The sequence below is a fragment of the Pyrus communis genome, chromosome 7 (assembly GCF_041283825.1).
Source record: "Pyrus communis isolate YQ-2024b chromosome 7, ASM4128382v1, whole genome shotgun sequence".
NCBI lineage: Eukaryota > Viridiplantae > Streptophyta > Magnoliopsida > Rosales > Rosaceae > Pyrus > Pyrus communis.
This window is the reverse complement of record NC_142571.1, coordinates 30,837,017-30,855,702: the sequence shown is the minus strand read 5'-3', so window position 1 is coordinate 30,855,702 and position 18,686 is coordinate 30,837,017. Positions and strand designations below refer to the sequence as shown.

General features: G+C 37.9%; 4 protein-coding genes across 7 annotated transcripts; 3 read left to right on the top strand and 1 right to left on the bottom strand.

Moving 5' to 3' along the window:
* Window positions 1-838: 838 nt before the first annotated feature.
* LOC137735674 (uncharacterized) lies at window positions 839-3,736 on the bottom strand. Its single transcript, XM_068475122.2, has 4 exons — window positions 3,530-3,736; window positions 2,525-2,990; window positions 2,142-2,375; window positions 839-2,038 (listed from the first exon to the last, which is right to left on the bottom strand). The coding sequence occupies exons 1-4, from the start codon at window positions 3,641-3,643 to the stop codon at window positions 1,068-1,070; spliced, it is 1,785 nt and encodes a 594-aa protein (XP_068331223.2). The 5' UTR covers window positions 3,644-3,736; the 3' UTR covers window positions 839-1,067.
* Window positions 3,737-4,817: 1,081 nt separating this feature from the next.
* LOC137734091 (uncharacterized protein At1g51745) lies at window positions 4,818-9,605 on the top strand. 2 transcript variants are annotated; one of them, XM_068473368.2, is made up of 5 exons: window positions 4,818-5,401; window positions 6,386-6,579; window positions 7,132-7,416; window positions 7,924-8,162; window positions 8,267-9,605. In XM_068473368.2, the coding sequence occupies exons 1-5, from the start codon at window positions 5,211-5,213 to the stop codon at window positions 9,185-9,187; spliced, it is 1,830 nt and encodes a 609-aa protein (XP_068329469.2). In that variant the 5' UTR covers window positions 4,818-5,210; the 3' UTR covers window positions 9,188-9,605. The 2 variants fall into 2 exon arrangements, with proteins under 2 accessions (XP_068329469.2, XP_068329468.2); XM_068473367.2 differs by having other exon boundaries at window positions 4,836-5,401; window positions 6,386-7,416.
* Window positions 9,606-10,464: 859 nt separating this feature from the next.
* On the top strand, window positions 10,465-16,312 carry LOC137735574 (altered inheritance rate of mitochondria protein 25). Of its 2 annotated transcripts, XM_088697124.1 has the most exons (13): window positions 10,465-10,672; window positions 10,872-10,949; window positions 11,152-11,802; window positions 12,152-12,238; window positions 12,713-12,754; window positions 12,856-12,900; window positions 13,128-13,193; window positions 13,285-13,341; window positions 13,454-13,515; window positions 13,640-13,760; window positions 14,322-14,399; window positions 14,495-14,601; window positions 15,857-16,312. In XM_088697124.1, exons 3-13 carry the CDS (start codon window positions 11,200-11,202, stop codon window positions 15,885-15,887), a joined length of 1,299 nt encoding a protein of 432 aa, XP_088553250.1. In that variant the 5' UTR covers window positions 10,465-10,672; window positions 10,872-10,949; window positions 11,152-11,199; the 3' UTR covers window positions 15,888-16,312. The 2 variants fall into 2 exon arrangements, with proteins under 2 accessions (XP_088553250.1, XP_088553249.1); XM_088697123.1 differs by lacking the exon at window positions 10,872-10,949.
* Window positions 16,313-17,007: 695 nt separating this feature from the next.
* On the top strand, window positions 17,008-18,614 carry LOC137734000 (P-loop containing nucleoside triphosphate hydrolases superfamily protein). Of its 2 annotated transcripts, none has more exons than XM_068473228.2 (4): window positions 17,008-17,374; window positions 17,515-17,557; window positions 17,915-17,994; window positions 18,075-18,614. In XM_068473228.2, exons 1-4 carry the CDS (start codon window positions 17,353-17,355, stop codon window positions 18,479-18,481), a joined length of 552 nt encoding a protein of 183 aa, XP_068329329.2. In that variant the 5' UTR covers window positions 17,008-17,352; the 3' UTR covers window positions 18,482-18,614. The 2 variants fall into 2 exon arrangements, with proteins under 2 accessions (XP_068329329.2, XP_088553251.1); XM_088697125.1 differs by having other exon boundaries at window positions 17,211-17,337.
* Window positions 18,615-18,686: the final 72 nt, after the last annotated feature.

The following is an 18,686-nucleotide window of genomic DNA, read 5'->3' as shown; positions in this document are numbered from 1 at the left end:
CATTCTTCTTATTTTTTAAGATTCTATAATGTTGATGGATTTTAAATCTTCTGCACCAAAAACCGTGTGTGGTCTATCTACTCAAGTTGACTTAATTTGTCTTTGCTTTTTTAATTCATTTTATTGAGAAGATAAGTCAAAGAGTTAACACTATTATGAGGGGTTTAAATGAATGACTAGATGTCAACAAAAGAGATAAATTTAAAAATTAACATTATTAAGTGAGGTTTAAATAAATGGCTAGGTTACAAACCACACCACATAGAGCTTTGTTTGTTAAAGATTTGAACTCTGTTTGATTATCAGAACATTTATTTTGTAGGCCATTCTTTGAAGATCAACTTTCCAAAAAATCAACAAAACCAAAAAATGTTTAATCATCTGTTATGTTGTCATAATTTTTTTTACAACGATATGGGCTAACAATAATATGATTCAAATTCGCTTTTGGGCTAGTAATAACATGATTCAAATTCGTTTTTAGCTAGAATTGAACTTAAGATCATTTACAAGTGAAGAAAAATACCACTAGACTGTAGTATTAAGTAGCCATAATTTTTATATTTAATTAAAAGGTGGTTTATTTGTTGGGAAGCAGTTAGATGAAAGTGACTTTGATTTTAAGGTCAGGTCATATCCATAGAGAAATGCTAAAAAGACTCTTTTAAAGTAAAAATTTTCATGAACTCTTTATCACCTCATAGGTTGATGTTAATTTCCATGATAACATTGTAAAACATTATACAAAAAAATATAAGGTGACAAATAATTCATGAAGAGTTCGACTTTTAAGAGAGTCTTGTTTGCATTTCTCTAATTTACACTTAGAAAGAGAGAGTTAGCTGATGTATGGATTGATATGTTGCAAAAAATGGTAAGCACAAATGACAAATTCCAAGCCCACAATCACATGATTGGGTTGGTGAGCATTATTATTAAGGAAAACAAACCCCCAAAAACTTCTCTATAAGGAGGCAAAATCAAGGTTTAACCCCCAACACCTTAAACCCAAAAATCATAATGTAAAATGACCATTCTCTCCCCCTTACTCAGTCTCTGTTTCTGTTTCAGTTCCCATTGCCTGCCATTTGGTTCTCTGCTACTTCCTGCAACGCAGTTCTTGGCTTCTCTACCATCTTATCTTCTGTTTTGATCTTTAATTGACTTTTCAGCATTTTCTTTAGCTGCCTTAGACTCTTAGCCTCCAATTCACTCGCCACGCTATCCTTGTCGGTGGCATCCGCGTCTCTCTTTACCTCAACTCCTCCATTGTCACTGCCACCATCCATGTTTTCCTCATTGTCATCAAAGATGTAGCTCATGATTTCCGATCGCTTCTTGCCTGGAGACTTCCCGGGTTTTGAGAGAGTTGGACGGGGAAACTGAAGCGGAAGCTGCTCAGATTCCGAGGGTGGCAATGTTGGAGCCTTGTCCAAAACTGGGCCGCCTTTTACACAAACATCAACTTCAGAAGTTATTCCGTGGGTGACAACTTCTGCTACTTCAGCCACATTACTAGCACCAACCAAACTTTCATCACCAAATTCTTCTCCTTCCTCAGTGACGGCATCATGAGAACCATCTTCGGTCATGGATTCTCTTTCCGAATCGAATTCATCACACTCAACTGAGTTTTCAGCCGTGGTTTCATCTTCACTAAATTCTCCTTCAGTGCTGTCATCAGAATCTCCATCCTTGATCGAGTCTGATCCAAAATCGAATTTCTCGTTATAATCCGCCTCTGCCACGTCATACGTTGAGTCCTTGCCTCTAAGCATAGGCTGCTGGTCACCAGACAAGCTCAGAGTCAATGGCTCAGGCTTATCAGCTTCTTCTGTATTAGCCACATCCATAACTTCTTCAGTCTCCCCAGCGGCAGATTTTGAGTCAGAATTGTCATTCTCAAGATTTTGATCCTCCACCGCAGTGATTTCATCTTCTGGTTTCTCAGCAGCAATAGAATGGTCCATGTCCTCAGCAGAAACGTCATCAGAAACTTTGGCGGCCAAAGAGTTTTCCGTTTCTTCATCATTAGGTTCTGCAGCAATCACAAAACAAAATGGAACCCCAAAATTAGAATTGAGAACCATAAAATCAAATGCACAAGTATCTTGGCCATAACAAAATCTCCTTAAACTTACTCTTGTCATATGCTGCATCCGTAACTTCTGAAACCACAACGTCATCTGAGGCCGCCTCTGATTCAGATACCTCAGCTTCCGGTTCAGATTTTTGCTCGAAATCATCTACTTCAATCCCATCGGCCTTGCTATTTTCCTCCACATCACCGTTCAACTGCCCTTCATTCTCCAATGGAACTTCAGAAACATCAACTCTCTCTGAGTTCGCCTCCGGTACTGTCCGCATATTTGACCCTGTTTCATAACAAGAATTATGTCAGAGAACATGATTTTCCTTCCTAATATATATCTGAGAAACAATACACTTAGTTGATTAAAAAAATCAAATTATAAGTAGAAAAAACTTGATATGCAAATGAGCAAACGAATGCCGCTGGACTTACCCTCATCAACTGAGACATCAGTCTTCTCCGAATCATTGTTGATTTCAGAGGAAAGTTCATTCATCTTAAAAGGCATACTGTTCTCATACCCCAGGCTCAAGTTAGCCATGGTCTTTTCCAGCAGCCTCACGGATCGCCTCGTGTTATACACGCTCTTCTGCACGGAAGCTGTCTCCTTCTGCGTCTCTGTCTTTTGGCGAGCAGAAGCAGCTGGAGCCCTACTCCGAGTGCTTGGTGCGGCAGGAGTCTTGGGCACCACCTCAGCCATTTCCTGGTCCACCACCTCTTCAGCGACTGCTCTCCTTGTCACCCCGCGGCGATTGCGTGTCAATGGCTGTGAGCTTTCTGGCTCTTCAGTGATTGGCTTTCTTCGAGCGGAGGTTCTTGCAGCAGTACGAGGGATACTTAGTGAGCCATTCATTGTTTTCTGTGGAGATTGATTCAGCAACTCTTCAATTCCTTCCACCTGACACAGCAAGACAGTCAGATTACAAAGAGACAATTTCAGGCATGTTTAGCTTCAAGAAAATACATGAAAATAAAATCAACTATTTAGATGTTGTTTTCTGATTGGAAAATAGGCATCTGATTCTCGGCAACCAAACAGAATAGGATTTCAGAGAACGATTCCCTGATTTAATTTATCTTAAAAAATTATGATTCAGCTGATACTGAATAGTATTATATAGGTTTGAATCGATATACGAAAGATCCACAAGGATTGAGCAAACACAAAAGAAAAAAGTCCAATCATTTTTTCCCTTTCGGCTCATTTTCTCACCAACCAAACACAAAATAATTCAGAAAATGAGATGTACAATCCAAATTAAATAGATAAAATTTAAACAAGGAAACGGCAATCTCCAGCAAATTTGAATCTGGAAATGTACCGACTTTGGAGATTTCACTTTCACATATCAATTTTCTCCGAATCCAAACGGATACGAACTTAAACCAATATTTTATACCAAATCAGGAAAAAGAAGAAGGGGATAAGAGCATTACGAGTTTGAGATTCTTGAGAGAATCGGCCATGGCGACATTGGTGAGGTTGGCTGGGAGTTTGTTCCTCTTGCACAGAGTCTGGAGCTCTCTTCTGGAAAGGGTGGAGAAATCCATGGCTGTAGGGAACCCCTAGATGATCAAAACAAGCTGTTTTGGTCTTCGAAAGAGACGGCTAAAGATTCAGAGTGAAGAGTGTAGAAGCGTTGGAGAAAACAAGTGAGCAATCGGGGGTATTTATACTAGGAGAGAGACAATTGGAAACCCCTAGAAATTGTGACCGTTAGGGCGCGGATTTGAAATTTGAAATTTGTTTATTATATTCCTTTTTTTATTTTATACGTAAGTGATTGAAAAATTCGACCACTGATAAAAAAAAATATGACAAATTCATATGAACAATTCTTCGCTGTCCAAAGAATAGCAGTAGCTGTTCTTAATTACGAATGGACATCTGTCTAATAATTGAAATTGAAAATTATGTTTGGACATGTGTCTTTATGTAATTTGAGAGTTCAGCAAAGAAGTGGTGTTTAATTCGTATTTGGTAAATATATATGTATGTATAAAAGTATCATACAGTAGCGAATTGCGTTAATATTTCATTGGCCCTAATTTAAATATGAATTCATAATAGGATTAAATTTAATTATCAAATTAACATTATTAATCTTATTGTCGGATTTCTAACTCGAAAGTAATCTGATCATGGTAGCTCTTCTGTTAAGTTAACGAGTTATCTAATTATCATATTGAGTGCCTCAGTCCATCTTCTATTGATCATATTAGGTTGGATCCAAAATTGATACTGTTTAAATGTATGGAATTAACAGAATGTGAAAATTGCACTTAATCAATAATTAGTCGAGTGTTTAGTTTGATAAAATGATACATCTGCACTAAAGGGTCAGAGATAGGTGAGTATTTATGCCTATATTATGACATGCAAACTTATAACATTGCGCAGCGGTGTTAGTCATGTGACCTAAGTCAAATTTTTTCTATTCCAAATTCTTCACTATGTTACTTTTCCTAGTTCGTTAAACATCGAAATTCAATTGAAGCAACATCCAATAAAATTAGAACAATATAGAGGAATAACAACGGGACTAGCTCGAGAACCTGAATTTTTTTGGGTCAATTGGGCCTAGAATGTTTTTGGGCTAAGAAGTTGTAAAAACTGCAGCCCAAACATATAACCGTCCACGTGTTGAAGACAGAAATGCTTTCGTAGCACGCGTTGGTTGGGACCAAAAGTCGTCCGATTTCCGCAAGTGGTATTAATCCCCCCACAGACGACCACAGAGATGCATGACACAGACCCACTCTTTGCTTGCTCAGCCAGCCCACCTTCTTCGACAAACCATCCAATTTTTATTATTTTTTCCATATTTTTATTTAATTTTTTTTTTTTAACAGAGAGAAAACAAACAGAGGACAAATAAAATAAAGGCATAGAAATGAAAAATCCCCAATTCTGAATGGAAACCCTAGCCCTAACCCCAATTTCTCAAATTGGACCCTCCATTTTCGTAATTCTTCGGATCTTCCCTCCCGCACTATTCTTTGCTGGAGGCTGAGCTCAGCTCCGACTTCCTCCATTGTTCGCCGACCGAGAGAAACACAAGAGAGAAAGAAGGGAGAGAGAGAGAGAGTGTGTGTGTGTGTGTGAGTGCGTGCGTTTATGTGTGTTATGGGTAGTGCGGATTCAGGTGCGGGCGATTTCAGCGTAGGATCGATCGTCTGGGTGAGGCGGAGGAACGGGTCCTGGTGGCCGGGGAAGATAGTGGGCCCGGAAGAGCTCTCCACTTCGCATCTCACGTCGCCTCGCTCTGGGACCCCCGTCAAGCTTCTCGGCAGAGAAGATGCCAGTGTGTATGTCTCTCATCATTTCCCCTTTTCTGCAAAATACTTGTTAGTTTTAGCATATGGTTGTGATTAGATATTTATCTAGAAATCAGCAAAATAATGAAGTTTAGCGAGTGTAATATCATGTTTTAACGTTTTATTGTATGAGTGAGCCGTAAAGAACGCGGTTTTTTCTATTTAACTTGAAGAAATCACAACATATTGGAGCAGAAGTAGAAACCCATGTCAGAAAATTACTGCAACTTAGGTTTATAAGGCACTGAAGATGAGATTATGGAATGGAAAATATTTGATTAGTTGTACAATTCGGAGTCAAATGAAATGTTAAATGCCAGGACTTAAACCCCATTTTATGCATACCTTTAGGTACACCCTGTCATGAAATACTTTGGTTATTTGTCAAAGGATAAAGAACCAAGCTCCGAAAAATCTAGATCTTTCATATAGAGATGAGAGATTTCTGGCACACGTCTGAACTTTGAGCATATTATTATCATAATTATGCCTTGTTTGCTTAAACATGTATTTTGATGATAGATAAGGTATATCCTTATGTTGAGAATTTATTTGTTAGTCAGTGAGTGTTTGGAGAAGGGTAACAACAAAATCACGAGAGCAGTGGATTCTCAGAGATGTTGTACTAGTACCTTGGAGGCCTTGTCATTATTTCCATGCCATTTTAAACTGTGTTTCAATGTACATATGATTGGTTGTCATGTAGAACTATTTAGCAGAATCCTTCAAATGGTTCAGATCTCCAGAGAATGATTGCATACTGATGACTCTTTTGGCCTTATCTACCTAGCAGACATTTTTTTTGTTACAGATTAGTGAAGATGGATTCGATTAACTATGTTACTTTTATGGAATAGTCTTCTCTTTTCAAACTGGAGTCTGTTCATACGTGCTGATTCTTCTACTCATGCCTTCTTTGGTTTTATGGTTTTACCTACTGCTATAGTAATGGATATTCTGTGGTATTTCTCTCAGTGACTGGTACAATCTGGAAAAATCCAAGCGTGTTAAGGCATTTCGATGCGGTGAGTTTGATGATTGTATTGAGAAGGCCGAATCAGCGCAGGGTATGCCTATAAAGAAAAGAGAGAAATATGCACGTCGAGAAGATGCTATTCTTCATGCGCTTGAACTTGAGAAGCAGTTATTGAAGAAACAAGGAAAGTTAGGTATAACTTCTGAACGCTTGAACAATAAATTATCTGATGCTGTGAAAAAGGAGTTAGTTATTTCTTCTGGGAGCTTGGGAATTGACAATGTAAAACTTGCAAATTCCAAATCACCTACGTCTCATAGAAATGACATTATAGGCAGTCCTATGTCTTCAGTAAGAGTTGAAGAGGGAAATCAACTAAGTGGTGATGATGATCATTCTGAAGTCGTGCCTCGGATGAGAGGCTTGCAAGACTTTGGTCTCAAAATTGCCCCTTCGAAGCGAAAAATTTCTTCTATTGCTTTAAACGGTTCTTTGAAACCCACACTTAATGGTAATGTTCAAGCTCTTAGTCGCGGTGGTCTTAGCATGGGAGGAACAAGTCATGTGAATGGTAAACATTCTTTAGAGCAAAGGAAAAGGTCACATGATGGATTAAGTGATGAAATTTTGGTCAAGAGACCTGATAAACGTCGTCCTCTTGTTCAAGTTTTGCAGAATATTGCAAAATTAGCAGTCCCACAGTCCTTGCAACCTGACAGTACTACTCTTTCTACTTCTGTTTCAGGAGTGGAGCCAACGGGAGTTATTTACAAGGCAAAGAGGAGTAAAATTGTATATTTGCCAGCTGAGTCTGGTGAATCCTTGGGGTATGAAGCATCTCCTTCAAACCATGTAGAGATCTCAGCTTCCCCAGTTGGTGCTCGTCCTCATGCTGAGTCCATGATTTCAGAGAACACTTCTGGTTTTACAGAGGATGACTCTGATTCTTCTGAAACTGATACTTCTGAGTCCGAGTTGGATTCATCTGAGACCGAACCAGATATGGATGAAGACATGCCTTTACTTTCAGGTTCAGCTTTTTACTATCTTTATATTTTGAAATTCCATGGGTTATTAGTTGCCAGATTGTCTGATATAAAATAGTCCCACTGTTCATATTTGTTGGAAAGTTAAGCTCTATGATTCTTATTTATAATATGTATGTTACATGATGGTATGAATTCTTTTTGCATTTACCTCCTTTAATGTTTGGTACGCGTATTTTGATCTTCCAGGGAAGATGTGATTTGTAGCATGTTTCTCTCATCTCAATGCGCAGATTGTGATTCAGCAGTTATGCTTTTAAGCGTTTGCACTCCAACTACAATCTATTGTTTGAACTTAAACGAAGTCTATCCTTCTTAATTCTTCCTTGTTTTTATTCTTTATATTTGTAAATGTGTGCTGTTATAAATTTTGGAATATGCACTTTATGCTATTGCGTTGGTCTCACTGAGCTTTGGCCTCAAGTGTTCATGATGGCTTCGCCACTTCTTTGTCAACACCCTCTAAGTTTTGTATGTACATCAATCTACAGAACCAGAAGTGGGAAGATATGAAGCACAAGAACACAGAATCATGGTTGGTGAGGAGCCTGGTGAATTATCGCATTCTGGTGAGATGTCTCACCTCTATAGTCATGACTCTCTATTTGCTAGTGGAGCTGTGTCCAAATGGCAGCTGAAAGGGAAAAGGAATATCCGCAATCTTACAAAAAAGTCTATGGATGCAACTTACGGAAAAGGCTATAATTATGGACCGTATTCTGAAGAAAAGGTATGTGCTTTCATCTAAAACATTCGTAAATCTCAAGTTTATGTTGATACATTGATTTTAATGATTATCATCATAGGGCTAATGTGGATAGTAATGATTTTCAGACTGAGTTTGTACTGGAAGATGAATACTCCATGGCGTCAAGAGCTTCAGCAAGACATCAAAACAGTGTTGGTCGGAATATGATTGATTGGGAGGACTGGACCTGGGAGGATAGGTCTGCTTGGAACGAATACTGGGACATCAAAAGAGAGCGCTTTCACCCGGTATATGATGGCCGTCATCATTATCGCAGGAGGCCAAAATACTTGATAGATGTTGACTTGAAGGTCCAGGCAAGTTACCAAAAGGAGCCTGTTCCAATTGTTTCTCTGATGAGTAAGTTAAATGGGAAAGCAATAATAGGGCACCCAATCCAAATTGAAGCCTTAGAAGATGGTTCATCCAACTCGCTTCTTTCAACAGTTGATGAATTTGGTGAAGAAGCAATTGACAATAATGGGGTTGCAACTCTTCCACACGCATGGAGGACGGCAAGGAGGACAGCAAATGTTCGAGTCCCACGCCCTCATTTATCATCTGCATTGGATGGTGATGAAACTGCTAACTACCCTCCCTTTTCAGATGAAGAAAGCAGACTGCCATTTAAGAAACTAAATATAGGGAGTTTCAGTAACAAGGCAAGCCAGGGCAAAAGGAGCCTTCCTTACAACTCTCGGCTTCCCACTGATAGAAAGTTCTCAAAAAAGGCGGCCAAGAAAGTGATCTTATCGTCAAGCCAGAAAACGAGGACCATATCTTCAATACCCGTTGAACGGAATTTTAGTAACAAGCGAATGCATCATGATAGCAGTAGTTATCAAAGGGAAGGGCTGATCAAACCGGAGTCTTCTGGGGCTGCTACTACTGTAGCTTGCATACCGGTGAAATTAGTATTCAGTAGGTTACTTGAGAAGATCAATAGGCCTCCATCAAAAGCAGTTAGTACGGTTTTATTGAATAGCGAAAAGGAGAGAAATTCGTGATAGATTTTACCTGTACATTGTTATATAGTACAATAAGTTCATACTGCTAGCACCATATTTTACTGCTATTCTCTTCTTTCTGGGCGAGCACTACCCACCAGGGTCCAGGACACTAGAAGAAGACCGAGTTTTTCTGCCGTCTTTTGGAATAATCAGATGAAGCGGGTAACCGACATGAGGAAGCAGCCATGGAAGTACACAGGGGTTGTTAACTGCATTGCATTTTGCTGGATATGGAATTCTGAGGATGTGAAGGAACTAAGGTTATGTTAGGGAGGAAGTAGGTAATAGATAGAATTCATAGGAAAATGTACATTTAATTCCATACAAGGTTATTAATATGTATCTTGGCTGTTTTTCATTGACTAATTTAAGTAATAATATATAGCTATGAAAGTGGGGGAATGTGTTCTGTGAATTTCCAGTTGTCACGTTATCAGATTAATGTGTGTGTTGCTGATATTTGATTCCTTTAAAAGGCTCAAGCATTTCGAATAGGAAATGATTTCTGCGCATATTCCCCTTAAGAAATACTAAGTACTCTTAAAAAAAAAACGGGGCTTTTCATGTAGTCTTTGCTATTTGATGTTTTGGGCACAATGTTTTGTAGTGTTGGATAGAATTGACGTTAAATTGTGAGGTGACAGAGTACTCATAGAAACTCCTACTTTGAAAGAATCTACTTAGCATGTCTCATTGTCTTTTTGCGCACCCTTTCTATTTTCTTACTTTGATTTTCAAGGTATATATTTAGAAGTAAATTGGATTGTCAGTCGATAAACATCAGCTTTGTTAGAATTTCTTGAATTAAAAATTGTAGGGATTAATTTAGTTATGGTTATCAAGTTAAAAATTCATTAAAATTGATAAAATATTCTGTCAATTTCGTAAATAAATTCTTAAAAAATTGTGCAGGTAAAAAAGAAATTTTTAATACAAACAATATTACTACTATGAAATAACATTATAATGAGGAAAAAAAAAACTCAAGATACAATGAATTAAAGAAGTAACCATCAGCCATTCAGTATTACGGTCTAGTGGTATTCCTCTTCATTCGGGAATGAAAGGTATTAAGTTTGAATTTCGTACATAGCGAATTCGATATCAAATTAGGCTGTAAGTTCCACATGCTTAAAATTTTCCTTCAAAATTGCATGTGTCAAAATGCAGCCCAACCCATTTAAGTTGGGTTGATTTAGACGGTAGGCACTGAAATTACGATATTGTGTCAGGCCAGCTTTTATATATCAATTACAGTTGACACGGATTGGTTCAATACCACACTGAATACAAAAACGTTAAGAGTCTTTGTCTCGTTCACTGGCAGAGAGAGGAAGTTAGAGAGAGAGCGGGAAAGCTTGGAACTTCATCGGGCAGAGAGAGAGAGAACGGGAAAGCTTGGAACTTCATCGGAGAGAGAGAGAGAGAAAGATAGCGGGGAAAGCTTGGAACTTCATCGGAGAGAGACAGAGAGCTGCATTGGTGAGTTCATCTTCCTCCATACTGCTCACAAGAATGTTGTGTTTCTTGATAACATGTTGACGATCAAAATCTATTGCGATCAAATGTGACCTGCGTTCTTCGATTCTTTGCTTTTTTTTTTCTGAATTAAATGTTGGTTATTGCACAGAGGATTATATGTTAAGCGCTAGTGGATTAACACTTCATTTTCTTTCTTTAGGTAATCTCATGGAAAACAATCGATGGAAAATAATGATAGAGCTTCAGAAAGTTCACTTAAGCATTGGGATTAATTGTGGTTTTTTGCTTATTTCTTTTCTTTGCTTAATTTCATGGAAATTCTTTAGTTTCTGTTAATTATGTATTATGAAGCGTTGGAATTAATTGTGATTTTTAGCTTAGTTTCTTTTCTTTGGCTTAATTTCGTCGAAAGATTCTTTATTTTCTGTTAATTATGTTTATTTTTATAATAATTGTGATTCTGTAATCTGCATACGCAGATATATGCTTCGGGTTCAATCTGTTCAAGAAATTGTAATAGATTATAGATGAACTGGACAAGGTTTTCCACCAAGATTTACAAAACTTGTGCAGCAGATTCCAGATGTGGATCCTCATTCTATCATACTAGAAAACCCCGTCACAATGCTACTGATAACATCGAAAGCATTCAGGTCCGCTGTGGTTTTCAGTCTCAAAGAGGAAATTTACCTGCTACTTCATGGCCTAGGGATGGATCCTGTGTTGCTACTGTGGCGAAATATTTTCAAGATTCTGAGCAGAGGTTGATTGGATCAAGAAATGTAATTTCGAGGTTTAATGGAAATTCTGTGTGGTCAAAGCAGAGCCCGGTATCTTTGTCTCGTCAGTTTGGACACAAGGCTGGTAGTGGTGGTGATCCTGAATTGACTAGGGACTTCTTTGTACACCTCTGGCTTGCAGATAGGAAAATGGAACAGTCTAAAAGAAACGGAAGAGGAAAAGCTGTGAAGTATAGTAAACAAACACTGTACCACTATTCATCCTACGGATGGTGTCCAAGTGCACCTTTCAGTCAAGCAGCCTCTTTTGATGAGGATGAACCCAATATGAAGTATCTGCCTCCAAGCCAATCCATCTCGGGATATCTGAAGCCAGAATCTCCAGAAGAGGTCAATTTTGTGCTCCCTATTTCTTTTTCCACTCTTAGAATTACAGCTTGTCAGTTTATCCACATAGATGCAATAACCTAATTTGCCATGCTCCCCTGGTATTGTTTTGTAGTAAGTATCGTCGTTTAACCTTTCAACTATGGTATGCTCTTAAATAGTAGCAACTGAAATGTGATTTTTGCTGCTGTTAGAGACATTCGCTTATATAACTATGCTATAATTGTTTGCCATAATTTTTTACTTATGCTCATCCTTCTAAGTCTCTACTTTCTAGTATCCAAGTCGTTCCTTGCTGTGCCTAGTTTGAGTAACATGAAATGTCTTACTTGCCATTCGTTTTATTTTTTAGGCCCAGGTGGTGCCGCTTCTTGCTAGATCAAATCTGCTGATTACTAGGGAGATAGAGTGGGTAAATCTTACTCTTGGATTTGAGCAGGTGATTCTTTGCCCTATTATTGTTCTTCCAGGGACTAGTTTGTATGTACATATTGTCATGGCCAGAAGGCTAAGATTATGTACTTCGGTGCTTGACATCTTTGCTGGTTCTAAAACTGTCGACTTCTATTAAAAACTCTTGGTTTTCTTTCTGTTTGCCCCCTTCCCCTCAAATTGTTGGCCTTGAATGTTCAGAAAATATTTTATAAATTTAATAGGTCTGATGTGTTTTCCACATATCTTTTGAGAACCAAGTCAGTTGTAAAAGTTTGTAGAATTCTTCGTCTCAGCATCTCTCTCTCTCTCTCTCTCTCTCTCTCTCTCTCTATACATACATACATACATATATATATATATATATATATATATATATCATTTTCACTCTATCTGACATTTATTGGGCATTTTATTTTTCAGTTCGTCTTCTTGCTTCTAGTGGTACTCTAGTTACTAATTGTATTTGACATAATTCCAGGAAAATCGGTATGCAATAGTGGATGTGTGCTACCCAGAGTCAGTGAGTAATCATTCTAGTTCACATCACTCTTGGTTCCCATACAAGAAGTTTAGGTTTTAAACTAATGGACCATTTCCTGTTACTCAATGTTCTTTTTGTAGCCTGTTGGTTTTATTCGTGAGAAGAGTCAGTTTATTGGTAGACAGGTACTTTCTAACCCAATCTTTACATTTTTGGCTGATATTCTTTCATGTACAGTTATGCAGCTTGAACATGACATAGTTATTTAGTTACTTCATTTTGAATATTAATCTTGTTATTGATATGCTGATTCAAATATAAAATTACCTGCTTTTGACTACTGATTGCTTCTTGTGCTTTATGTTATCTTATAGAGGTTTTTCTGTGCTGGTGTTTGCTTTTCATTTTGCAGTTGCTTCGCCTCAGGCGCCCTTTTGTTGCTCACGTAACTGATGCCATGTGTAATGAGCTCTTTAGGGTCTGAACATTTATTTTTGTCTTTTTAGTTGGAAAAATGCTTTCTGAATATACTGACATATCAGTTTGATCTCTCATTTTGTCTTATTTAGGTTCGCAGGCCTTTTTGGTGGATAACCAGCTCAATTTATGTAGAGATCAACAGTAAGGTTGGAAAACTTGACATAACTTCTGTTGGTCGCCACAGCAGTTAAAGAGATTGTTGAGCATGTGAATTAGCATTCAGATTGTTGATGGTGTTGGATATCTGTTACTTTCTAGGAAATCGGTGTGGTTCACAGACGATGGCATCTTTGGAGGAGGGTGTATGATTTGTACCTAGGGTAATTTCCAAATGCTACTTTATTTTAATGCAGTGTTTATATGATTCAGAATGAGTTACCTCATGTAGTCAAGGTTAGTGCCCTGTACTGCACATTGTTGCCTTATGCTACATGGTTGTTGTAGGAATAAGCAGTTTGCAGTTGTAGAAAATCCTGGCTTCTGGCATTGGACTTTTACTTTGAAGGACATTGACGACAAAGTTTTGGCTGAGATAGATCGTGAATGGAGGGGTTTCGGCTTTGAGGTTTGCTTTCTTCTTCTTTTTTTTTTTTTTTTTCTTTTTTTTTTTTTTTTTTTTCCATGGTATCAATGTATATAACTGCGGTCAAACATACAACATTAATATCTTATGAAGAAAGTATTTTATGTTTTGGAAGATGCATTTAGGGACCTAGATATCTAGTGATTATTAATGGTAAACTTGATCTTATCAAATTATGAATCTTTTCATTTTGGTTCAGTCCTTATGTGCATATTTGGATTTTTTTTGTCAAATTTTCCTTTTCATTGGTTCCTTAAACCTCAAAGCATAAGGTATCATGTTTGATCCCGCACGGATGTGTACACCCTATGAGCCTCCTCCGGTTGTTTGTGCCGGCCATCTGGATTGGAGGGTCTACACATGCCCTTGGGGATATTTAGTTGGATTGAAGACCGAGAAAGCTTAATGATGTATATCTTCTTTTACCAAAGATCTTTTATATTTGTATTTTTCAGTTAAGCTATTAGATTTTATGTGGCATTGTTTGCAAATTATGTTGTAGATTTACCAACTAATGTTTTACTATACTTCCATATCATTCAGATTTTCACTGATGCGGGGCAATATGTGATTCGGTTTGGGAGTTCTGATGCCAGCTCCATTACTGGTTCTGCTAGATTGGTAGAGTACCCAATCAGAAAAACGATGTTCTGTTTGATTTGATTTATTCCATTTAATATTCTTGCTACTTTTTCTCATTAATTATTTTATGGCAGATTAACGAGTTGGAAGTCATTCGACCACTGACTCTGTTAGAGAGAGCTGTAACTGTTGCCCTTGCTGTATCGTTGGACAACGACTATTTCTCAAGACACGGTGGATGGTAAGCCAAAATCCAAATGACTGTTTCTTAAGAAACCATGTCTAGAATGTTCATTGTTAGCTCAGACCTTTGCGTGTATCAGTACATCCTGACTTGGTACGAATCACTGGCGTGCCATACAAATTTAGAAAGTTCCGATCTATAGACTCAGGCACTCCAGCTTCTGTCATCTTCCATTGTTTTCATAGTCCCATCATTGAAATCTATGGGAAATTTGGAAAAATAGCCAAAATTTGGCTTTGTCTATAATTTTGGCCTTCCGTTTTGGCTTATGATAATTGTAACCGAAAGTTGGCATGAAAGTACTCAGATACCTTAATTATTAGAAGCTTATTTCCTTTTCCGTCATTTCCCCTTCCCCACCCCCTCTTTATTCTCTTCAGTGCCGACCAACTTCCATTTTCTTGATCTACTTACGCAAACTACCGCCATAACTGGTACCATATTTCCCAACATACTCCTCTGAACTCTTCCGATCCTTCCAGCGCGTATGTATACCTCTTCAGCTATAGAAGGAACAGACTTTATGATTTTATTGAAAGAGAGAACGAATTAACAATCAACATAGCTTTCATACTAAAAAATCTAAAACAACGGGAACACATGGCACCCAATTAACTTGCAGTAGCATCTGTATAAAGCTTTAGATATTTCTAAGTCGATCATTGATTGATCGATAAAGATGCAAGCTTTGTAAAACAGTAAATATACGAAAACATGTAAAGAAGTAACAGTGTGTCATTTGCACATGACAATTAAATTGAAATGTTACTCTACAGAAACAATCAACATACCTTAAAATAATCTTCTAGTATGAATGAGTTTCTTAAAAATTAACTTTCATGGCGAGTGTAGATGGTAATACTTAGGATTACGACAGTAGGGAGGATGAGAAGGAAAGATGCAGCTGATGAGATGCGAGGGGAAACAAATTAAAACTGAAAAAAACTTGGCGGTATAAGCGTGCTTGAAGAGGGGAAGAGAGATGTGGTTTAGGGTAAGGTTATCATAAATCAAAAGAGTTGGCTAAAATTCTAAATGGGACCTAAATTTCAACGATTTTCCAAATTTCCCGAAATCTTATGTTCGTTTATTCTTTATACAATGTATGTCTTGGAGTCTTGGAGTGTTGGAGATTGTTTCAGTACTTAGAATGCCATCTCTATCCTCGTTGCCTATTGAACGAGAGTTGAAAATGCAGGCTGATGTTTTTTGTATGTGTTGTGCGTGCGTGTTTTTCTTGTTTCGGTTCCAGGGGATTGCCATTTTATGAAGTAGGAGAATAGGTGTGGCTGGCTGTATGCAGACGAAATGAAAATCCATGTGTTCATTCTTAATATTCGAGGGCTCTCAAAAACAAGGCCTTCCCGGCTGCTTTTAGACGGGCGACGGCTGGTTTGGTATTGCTGTGCTTTGATAAAAAGCTGCTTCTACTGTGCTGTGAGAATAAGCTCATTTTTGCTGCTTCACGTTTTCAGCTTTTTTTTCCCACCTAAAACTGTGAAAATAAGTTGTTTTTAAGTGTTTACCAAACATCATTTTGAGCTCAACTTTTTTTTATACCTACTTTTTATAAAAGCACTTCAGTACCAAACCAGTACTCTAGCAGGTGATACGCTGTTTTTCTTATTTATTTATGAACACATTATTGTACTTGAAATCGTGAAGTGCCTGTCTGTGATGATGAATGAGGAAGGATTGTAAATTGGCATACCTTGGTGTTCAAAGTGGATCATTTATCTAATTCTCGATTAGAAACTTCTTATTAACTTCAAATTCCGACATCATGTCCTTAACTCGTACAAACGTGGCTTGATTGTCCCGTTAACTCAAACTGGAATTTGGGATTTGCATAATACCAACTAGCAATATCTCAACAACATTGGCAATATTTCGACTTGCATCCAACCTTAAACACGTATCAAGTTTGGGGAGTATGTCCGCTCTCTAGCAACCAAGTTCGAATCGACTTATACTTCTGTAAAATTAGAAATAACAAAAAAAAAAAAAGGACAAATTTGAAAATAATTTATTGAGGACAAGTGTAAAATCCAATTGGCTGATGGCTATAAGCAATCTGTTGCACCTTTCACAATCATTCAATCAGGAGGCGTCTATTGTGTTTACTATTCCGCCTCCGGAATCCCGCAAGAGAAATGCTAACGAGACTCTCAAAATAGAAGCTTTTATGAATTCTCTACCATCTAATATCTTAACGTGAATTATCGTGCTAATATTATAAAAAATCAAATACAAAAACATAAAATGACAAAAAATCTACCAGTCCTACTTTTATGAGAATTTTCTTATCATTTCCCTTCCTGCTAATCAAACCAAACGTGTGGTTACCATTGAATGTCAAATTGTCAGCCTTTATGCTCGTTACCAAACATTTCCATAGCTGGCAACAAAGCAATAGCATTGGGAGTAGGATTCTTCCCCCCAAATTCCCTTTCTCGGGAGCAACTTTTAATTGTGACGAAAACATAAATGATACACTACGTGTTTTAATCTTATGTACCGATAATATTGAAAAATCTCTCCCCCACCGGTCTTCATATTTGAACCGTCACCGTTAAGCTGCGTCAAGATATTACGTTGACTTTGGAGGAGAAAGACAAAGCAAAAGGTGAGACAGGAGGGGAGGCGAGCCGTCGCGTGTAAATTCACCAACCAACATATGATTCATGAAGTTTGAAGAAGAAAAGCAGCATTCTTTGTAGATTCATTTGATCGGTAAGCGCGACGAACATGGCTTCAGATCTTGGCGGAGGTATTGCTTTGCTTTGCCTGAATTTAAAATTTATATTTCTTTTGTAAAAGTTGGGAGAATTTTGATATCTGGGTTTGTTTGGAAATTGGATTTAATTTCCAATAGCGTCTCGTGAAATTGATTGGTTGTGAATTGTACAGGGATGGTTGTTGTGATCATGGGAGTCAGTGGTGCTGGCAAATCGTAAGCCTTTGATCTCACCTTTTGTTATTTTTCATTTCTCTGTAAATATATATGTAACATGGTAGCATTCATGAGTTCATCATATCTTTTGTTTTCGAGAACCCTATCAAACTTGCATTTACATGCACCCGAGGTCCTGAGTTCGATTACCCCTCCCCAATTTGCTTGTATATGGAAAAACAACTAACCTTCTTCAGAAGCACAACCACATACCTGATCCTAGTGACTTTCTCAATTGCCTTGGTGTGATTGGATTTAGATATAACGGCATCACTTAAGAAAGTTGCAGTTTCTTATATTCGATCTTCGAATGTTGTAGTTTCTGCTTCTTATGCATTCCGTTATGTTGTTCAACAGCACGATAGGTGAGATGCTGGCGAAAGAGATAAATTCTAGCTTTATAGATGCAGATGATTTCCACCCTCAATCAAACAAAGGTAGGTGCTGGTGTGTAGTTTATATTCGATGATGGCAACTTTTATAGTTTCTAATCGATCTTTTATCTTCCTGTAATCAGAAAAGATGCGTAAAGGGATCCCTCTCACAGAAGAAGACCGGATTCCTTGGCTTGAGACACTTCGAAATAGCGTGAGGGACAAGTTGGTCGCTGGAGGAACTGTGATTCTTGGGTGTTCGGCTCTGCAGAAGCGATATAGAGAAATTTTAAGATCTGCCGACCCTAATTATAAACCGGGAAGTTGCGCCAGTTTGGTGAAGTTCGTCTTGTTGGATGCTCAGGCAGAGGTGCTGGCTGCTAGATTAGAGAAAAGAATCGCGGAAGGGAAGCATTTCATGTCACCTGCACTTTTGCAGTCTCAGTTGGGGTTGCTTCAGATTGATGATTCTGAAGGAATACTTAAAGTTGATGCCACTTTAAGTCCTCAAGAAATTGTAAACACCATTCAAAGATTGCTTTCGATTTAAGAGTTCAGAATTGTAATCATTAGGCCTGTTTAGCAGCAACCTAGTACGACACTGTAGATTTCTTCCGGTTGAAAGCGTTCTACAGATGTGTGTAATCCGAGTATTTCGTCAATTTAAGATGCATTCCTGTTCCCGTCTCTTTTTCTGGTTTAACCATGGACAGGAAAAAGTATCATAAGTGCTGGGAAAAAAACCTGTACAAATG

Coding starts and splice junctions, on each gene's coding strand:
- LOC137735674 (XM_068475122.2), bottom strand. CDS start 3,643: ATGGATTTCTCCACCCTTTCCAGAAGAGAGCTCCAGACTCTGTGCAAG. Junction 2,376..2,524: donor TGATGTCTCAGTTGATGAGG/GTAAGTCCAGCG, acceptor GTTATGAAACAG/GGTCAAATATGCGGACAGTA. Junction 2,039..2,141: donor GGATGCAGCATATGACAAGA/GTAAGTTTAAGG, acceptor TGATTGCTGCAG/AACCTAATGATGAAGAAACG.
- LOC137734091 (XM_068473367.2), top strand. CDS start 5,211: ATGTGTGTTATGGGTAGTGCGGATTCAGGTGCGGGCGATTTCAGCGTA. Junction 5,402..6,385: donor GGCAGAGAAGATGCCAGTGT/GTATGTCTCTCA, acceptor TATTTCTCTCAG/TGACTGGTACAATCTGGAAA. Junction 7,417..7,923: donor AGACATGCCTTTACTTTCAG/GTTCAGCTTTTT, acceptor ATCAATCTACAG/AACCAGAAGTGGGAAGATAT.
- LOC137735574 (XM_088697123.1), top strand. CDS start 11,200: ATGAACTGGACAAGGTTTTCCACCAAGATTTACAAAACTTGTGCAGCA. Junction 11,803..12,151: donor AGCCAGAATCTCCAGAAGAG/GTCAATTTTGTG, acceptor TTTATTTTTTAG/GCCCAGGTGGTGCCGCTTCT. Junction 12,755..12,855: donor ATGTGTGCTACCCAGAGTCA/GTGAGTAATCAT, acceptor TTCTTTTTGTAG/CCTGTTGGTTTTATTCGTGA.
- LOC137734000 (XM_068473228.2), top strand. CDS start 17,353: ATGGCTTCAGATCTTGGCGGAG. Junction 17,558..17,914: donor GTCAGTGGTGCTGGCAAATC/GTAAGCCTTTGA, acceptor GTTGTTCAACAG/CACGATAGGTGAGATGCTGG. Junction 17,995..18,074: donor CCACCCTCAATCAAACAAAG/GTAGGTGCTGGT, acceptor TCCTGTAATCAG/AAAAGATGCGTAAAGGGATC.